Source organism: Henckelia pumila, chromosome 1 (assembly GCF_033568475.1).
Source record: "Henckelia pumila isolate YLH828 chromosome 1, ASM3356847v2, whole genome shotgun sequence".
Classification (NCBI taxonomy): Eukaryota; Viridiplantae; Streptophyta; class Magnoliopsida; order Lamiales; family Gesneriaceae; genus Henckelia; species Henckelia pumila.
The window spans coordinates 156,981,146-156,988,470 of NC_133120.1; the positions used below are offsets into that span (position 1 = coordinate 156,981,146).

At 34.4% G+C, this 7,325-nt stretch overlaps 1 protein-coding gene across 1 annotated transcript; it reads left to right on the plus strand.

Moving 5' to 3' along the window:
- LOC140875048 (protein NRT1/ PTR FAMILY 2.13-like) lies at positions 1–5,707 on the plus strand. Its single transcript, XM_073278594.1, has 4 exons — positions 1–403; positions 1,152–1,369; positions 3,477–4,030; positions 4,746–5,707. Exons 1-4 carry the CDS (start codon positions 58–60, stop codon positions 5,620–5,622), a joined length of 1,995 nt encoding a protein of 664 aa, XP_073134695.1. The 5' UTR covers positions 1–57; the 3' UTR covers positions 5,623–5,707.
- Positions 5,708–7,325: the final 1,618 nt, after the last annotated feature.

A 7,325-nucleotide genomic window follows, 5' to 3' on the forward strand; every position in this document is an offset into this window, starting at 1 on the left:
TATATAATCTTATTTATAACTTTTATTGTACATATAACATATGCATGTGCTCGACTGATGTTTCTTTCTTTCTTTCGACACATTATCAGTACATATGGCGCATCGTCGGCTACAGAAATATATATAAATACACTAGTACTCTACAAGAAAATTAAGCAGCTTTATTCACAGAATATGGCTATGGAAATGGAATTCTCAAAAGAAAATAACAAGGAGGAATTGAACATGACCTCTTCTTCCTTCTCTTATCTTTGCAGCAATAAATATTTTCATTGCTTCCCCTCCAAATTTCTTCTACCTTCGCCGCCGCCGCCGACATCGTCTCTGCCGGAAGATGGATCAAAGGTCGCTTCCCTGCAGCGGAGAAAGCCTGGCGGATGGAAGGCCATGCCTTTCGTATTGGGTACGTACATGCACACACACTATCATATATATGATAATTAGTTTAATTTATATATATGGGTGCATGGATAAAATCTTTGAGTTCATTTGTTTTAATTTATTACCTATTTTAGATCTAAAATAATTCGCAGAGAAAACTATTTCCAAAGTTCAAGAATTTACCTGAAGGAACATGAATATCCAATATCGGGAATGAAATTTAAAGTTTTTTTGAATGAATTGTTGGAAGAAGAATAATTATTGTTTTTTTTAAAAAAGAAATTATATTCCGATTCTTAGCGCTTAACAACTCAGCACATCTACCATTCTTATGCAAGAGAATGGAAAATATTTAATTTGGTTTTTAATTCCCAAATTCTTAGTTGTTTTGGGAAAATATCACACGTGATACACTTTCAAGTGACTGCATGTCTTCTCGCCTTGAAACGTGAGCTAACATGATTGGAAGAACGAGGGGCGAAGTTGGATATATATATATATATATATATATATATATATATATAGTTTTTTTTAATTGATATATATATATATATATAGTTTTTTTTGTAAAAACTATATTATCAAAATTTTAGTTCTTAATCAAATTTTGTGCTGGGAAGTTATGAAAATTTGATAATATAGACGATCAGAATATCAAAAAATGATATTATTTGCATATATGTATATAATTGAATTTTAATTAATAAACCTCTACTTCTTATAATTTATGTTATGATTTTTATTTTTTTTTGGGAAATAATTACGTACAGGAAATGAGACGTTTGAAAGATTGGCGTCGATGGGTCTGATTGCAAATTTTATGGTGTTCTTGTTAACACAGCTTCACATGGATCAGGTGTTGGCATCGAACGTGTTGAATATATGGTCGGGTGTCTCAAATTTTGCGCCATTGGTGGGTGCATTTATTTCAGATGCCTACACCGGCAGATTCACCACCATTGCTTTTGCTTCTTTTGCTTCTTTCATGGTATGTATGTCACCACATTCTAACTTTAATTATCCCATCATTCTCTTTTAATTTTCTATATTCATATTTAACTCGTCGAACTAACCCTCCCCGCTATGAAAAAATGCTGGTAGGGCTATGATAAGAAGGGGCCAACCCGTTTTAGGTTGAACACGCTAATATTTTCTAATGTCATATGAATATTTCTCTGTGTAATGTTATTATCTTATAGCGTTATATGAATACTAGCTCCAACGAAAAATGATCAAAAATTAAAACATAACTTAACTGATATTATACGTTAGTATTTATCGGTGTTGTATCAACATTACCACAAAAAATATCAAAAGCAAGGACTTAACTTACATGTTCAAAATCTCATATTTAATACTTACGAGACCAAATTACAAAACCAAATAAATTTAGAGGATCATTTTAACTATTTAATTGGAAGTTTTGGGTTTTAATCTTTTCTAAGACCTTCTTTTTAAGGTACTAAGTCGATGATGGGTCGTTCTCGTCGACAGCTAGCAATATTTAATATGGTGCGTCCCTCTTGATGGGAATTAGCAACTGTAGTATTATTTTATTTTTTCTTTTTTTTATTTTATTTTAAAAACAATATGTCTTTGCTATTATTCTTGAGCAGTTTCATTCATTATTATACATTATATTGTTTCCTTGGGAAAATCACTGTCTAAAACCCTCTCCCAAAAAAAAATACTGACTAAAAGTCTTGAGTTAAATTATTTAATTTTTTTTAAATCCTTGAAATCATTAAAAAAATAGTACTTAAAAAATTCCTTAAATGAAAAAAAAAATTCATTTGTTGAAAAAATACTAGATATTGGTTTCAAATTAAACGTATATGTGTGTGCATGTTTCGATCTGGTTAATTATATGTATTAACAGAGAATTAAATTTGTTTTAAGTTCCTGGACAATAATTAAATCATAGTAAATCAAGATACAATATGATATAAAATTTATATAATGTCTTGTTATGATTATATTGATTAGAGTACTGTCGATATTACGTCGCAAGACTGTATTATTTTCATTGGGTCGATGTACTCATCATACCAATCAATCATCTCATCCAAGAACGAAGCTAACGAATTAACCCTCAAATTAATTATAATAAACTGTATTTAATTTATTTTGGTATATATAAAGTTTATTTGAAGTGTCTTTTTCATTTTATTTTTCTACTACTATACATTAAGATTTTAAAAAATAAAATAAAATTCGCCGTTCATATTTCTTCTGACGTGATTCCTTTTTCTGCACCTCGTTAACGTATGTATACTTGGAATCTAGCTCCAGCCATTTTCTTGTCTGATATAATTGTTTTAGGCTCGAAGACTACATTGGAACTGCCTTTTTTTTTTTTTTTTTTTTTTTTTTTTCTTTTTTTGTAATCGAATATGTCATTTTAATCAAAATTGAAAATTACTTCTCCAGACATTAATTACTTGAAACGATTATTATTATTATTATTATTATTATTATTATTATTATTAAACTCCAACAGGAGCTTTCACAAGTTGACTCTTTGTGATAAAGTGTTATCAATTGGGTGCACTTTAATTTAATATAATGCACTTTAATTAAGCTACTATAATTAGGACCTTCGGGGTGAATTCAATCAGGATAATGCTAAAGGTACAACAAGTGTGTACAACGATATTTACAACAATTATATCGTGAGGTTTTCTATTTTATCGTGAGATTTTGTATTCAATTTATCGTGAGATTTTGATATATATAATTTTTACATTGTGTTGTAAGATTTATTGAACAAAATTTGTTGTACATGTAGCATTGCTTATTCAATTACCACACGAGTTTGATCTGTAATGATAACGTTACCCTTGCTAGTATCTCCTTATCCACAGAAGCTCGTAAAATATATAGTAGCAAAATGCACTAATTAATAATTTTTGTTATTAATGCATATTTGGTATCGTGAATTAATATTGATCTAAGATACTGCCTCAAATATTAATTTTCATTTCTGTGAATGCATATGATCCTTTTCATTGATGGTGATTTACACTTTATAATATAAAATCAAAGATTTATTATTATAAAAACATTAGTATTTATTGAAACTTGTTGATGGACAGGGAATGTTGACATTGACAATTATAGCATGGCTTCCTCAGTTGCATCCTCCATCATGCAACGTTCTACAATCCCCCAACTCATGCCAGGGCCCCACCAAGTTCCAATTCGGAATCTTGGCCGTGGCGTTGGCGTTTTTGTCCGTCGGCTCCGGCGGCATTCGGCCATGCAGCATCCCGTTCGGGGTCGACCAGTTCGACGGTGGCACCGACCAAGGACGGAAAGGGATCAACAGCTTCTTTAACTGGTATTACACCACCTTCACACTTGTTATGATAATCGCACTTACTCTGGTGGTCTATGTTCAAGATTCTGTCAGTTGGGTTTGGGGTTTCGGCCTCCTTACCGCCTTCATGGCCGCCTCCATTTCCCTGTTTTTCGCCGGGACGAGGCTTTACGTGTACGTTAAGCCCGAAGGGAGTGTGTTCTCCGGGATAGCGCATGTGGTGGTGGCTGCATACAAGAAACGAAAGCGGAACGTCGACGGGACGTATTACGACCCACCGGTGGCGAAGGGGACGTTTGCGGAGAAGTTGCATTTAACAAATAAATGCAGGTATCATGTCTATTTATAAATCTATTAACATTTTCATATGTTTTACTTGTTTTGGACTTTATATTTGTTTTATATATGTTTCGTGAAGATCTCATCACTCTCTTATTAGGACAAGCTGCATGGATTCTTGAATAAATTAATAATGCAATCTTAGGGTTATATTCTTGGCATAATATATAGTTATAATATTGGTTATGGGTGTGAATGGGCAATAATGTGGAGACCAATCATGATGGGGATTGATCCCAACTTGCCGTTTGTTTTTTTAATGACTATTGGTCTCTTTCTACTTTATATGTTATGTACCACGAGGTCCAAATGGTCCAATAATTGCGATGAGTCGTAGAGATGCGACAATATGATCTCTTCACGAAATTTAGTAATTTGTCTTCATCCTGCGTAGGCCGGTGTCGACATAATTGGTTTCGAGTTCGAATTCGATTATATAATATAAGGGATCTTGGGATTTAGTACATGTCTATATCAAATTGCTTGAGCTAATAAATCTCAAGATTTTGTGCCTAAGACAAGATTTTTAGTTGGTTTGATTAGTAGTCCGTAGTACAAATGTAGTAAGAATATTATAATATTGCTGACTTGATGTCGAGTATTGCTGGCGTCACGTTAGTATTTGACGATGCCACAATGCATCATCGACCATACACATGCAAAACTAACTTAAAATTGTAAAATTTATATGCCAATGATCGAACAGATTCTTGAACAAAGCAGCCATAATAGCAGAAGGTGACGTTCAACCCAATGGCTCCATCTCCAATCCATGGAGACTTTGCAGTGTCCATCAAATCGAAGAATTCAAATGCATAATCAAAATCATTCCAATATGGGCTTCCGGCATCATCTGTTTCACTGCCATAGCACAACAAGGCACATTCACAATGTCCCAAGCCTCGAAAATGGACCGTCGACTCACCTCGAGCTTCAAGATCCCCCAAGGCACACTCATCGTCATATCGATGATCACCGTCGGGATATGGGTACCGATATACGACAGACTCGTCGTGCCCTCCATCCGTAAAGTCACGAAACTCGAGGGTGGCATCACTCTGCTCCAGAGAATGGGTATCGGGCTCGTTTTCTCCGTCATGTCGATGGTCGTGGCTGGTCTAGTCGAGCGCATGCGAAGGGATTCGGCTGTCCTGCATCATAGTTTGGATGGGGTTGCCCCCATGACCGTCTTCTGGCTAGCACCACAGCTTATACTGATGGGATTCGCGGAAGCATTCAACATCATCGGACAAATCGAGTTCTATAACAAAGAGTTTCCTGAAACTATGACGAGTCTGGCTAATTCTCTGTTTTCTTGTACAATGGCTGGAGCTAGTTACCTTAGTGCACTGATTGTGAATGTCGTGCACAAGTCGACGGGGCGAAAGGGGCGACCTGATTGGCTGACAAAGGATATTAATGCTGGGAAAGTTGAGAATTTTTATTTCCTTATTGCAGGGTTGGGTGTGTTGAATTTAGTGTACTTTCTTTGGGTGTCGAGGGGGTATCAGTACAAGAGTAGGATGAGAATTGGTAGTGATGGAGAAAGCGATGAGGTTGAAAAGCCAAAGTTGGATGTATAAAATAATGTGCATGGTTTGAAGGATTTTAATACTTGGTTGGAAGATCAATAAGATAATAAAAGTTATAGTAACATAACATTTTTAATCTTCTCGGCTAAGTTTATTAGAATTAAAATCAAATACATATCATCACTAGTTTGATCTAGCTCTGCATTCCGACAATAAATGTGGATCAAGGGGAATTTTTTATCCATTGAATTGTCCTATAGGTTTCGGTTTATTAAGTATTTAAATTTTGGTTTGTTTTATGATCATATTTTACTGAAGCGCTGAAATACCAGAAATTATTTCGGAAAATGCCTATGCATCTGGAAGACTGAAACCACGTCAGCTATTGGAGCAAATTAACATGTAAGGAATAAATGGTTTCATACAATATCAGATTAAGATGTTATGACAAGATGTTAGCAATATTTGACATAACATGCAGCGGAAATATTAAAAGCGTAAATAAAACAAGCAATAAATAATTAAACATACTTGTATAATTAAGCACAAGTACAAAGTACTTGTGCAGTGCCTCAGGACAAAAAACTTCACTAGAAAAACAATCAAGAATTTTAAAAAACCCTAAAACTAGTGAATTATTGTAAAAATAATTTTTTGATAGAAAAACATGTGAGAAAATAAATACTAAAACAACTCCCTTAAACATCAACTCAAAGTAAAATGATGAAAACAAGAAAGGAGTAGTTGATTCTTGACGCCTAAACATGAGAGCAACACAAGCTTTTGATCCAATCTTCAAGTGCTCTCTAAACCTTCAAGGCAATCAAGCAAACTACGATAGCAATTAGCTTTTGCTTCCTTCAGAGATCTTACTAGTTGTACGCTCAAGCTCTCTATCTCGACTCTCTTAATAATCTCACTACAAAAAAAATCTGGCATTTGCCATGATTCTAGCGTCGCAAAAACCGTGGCAAAAATTGAGTTTGCCACGGTTTTGCCACGGTTCTGACAAACTGTCCCAAAACTCATCGTCGCATTCATTTCCACGGTTGACATCAACCGTGGCAAACTTTATCAAGGTTTAAAAAAACCGTGGCAACTTATTGCCACGATTTATGAAAAACTGTGGCAAATTTTGCCACTTTGCACAACCTTGGCAACAATTTTCCACGGTTAGGATAAACCGTGGCAACTTTTTCCAAAGTTTAACTAAAACCGTGGCAAACTTTGCCACGGTTTATCCTAACCGTTAAAATATTTTAATGTTTTATATTAAAAACATTTATTTATATATATTATTAATCAATAATATATTTTTAATATTAGTAAAATAATATAATTAATACAATCAAAAATTTGAAAAATCATTATTTCAAATTATATTTTTTCCTAATCCATAATTAAACAATTAATAAAAATTAGCTGCGGCGGCAGGGCTACAAAAACACCTTACAAACGCAAAAAAAAAAAACCCCATTTAATTGATAAATCACCAAACACAAATTAATACATAAAAAAATTCCAAAAATAAACCGACTCAGCAAAAGAAATGGCAGCGGCGTCCTGACGGCGGGAGGCGGTGGCGGGGATTGGCGACGGCAGGTTGACGGAGTCCACGTGAAATTGGCAACAAAAAAATGAAAAAACTACAAGAAAATGAAGCCTACAACACGTAGATTTCCACTATCATATTATTTTGAGGGATAGATCAACGGAAAGAGGCGGAGAGTGACGGCGGCGTGTAGGGTTTCGGC

Bases quoted from the DNA above. Each gene is read 5' to 3' on its own strand.
- LOC140875048 (XM_073278594.1), top strand. From the start codon at position 58: ATGTTTCTTTCTTTCTTTCGACACATTATCAGTACATATGGCGCATCG. The intron at 1,370-3,476 runs GTATGTATGTCA...GTTGATGGACAG, and splicing joins CTTCTTTTGCTTCTTTCATG to GGAATGTTGACATTGACAAT. The intron at 4,031-4,745 runs GTATCATGTCTA...ATGATCGAACAG, and splicing joins CATTTAACAAATAAATGCAG to ATTCTTGAACAAAGCAGCCA.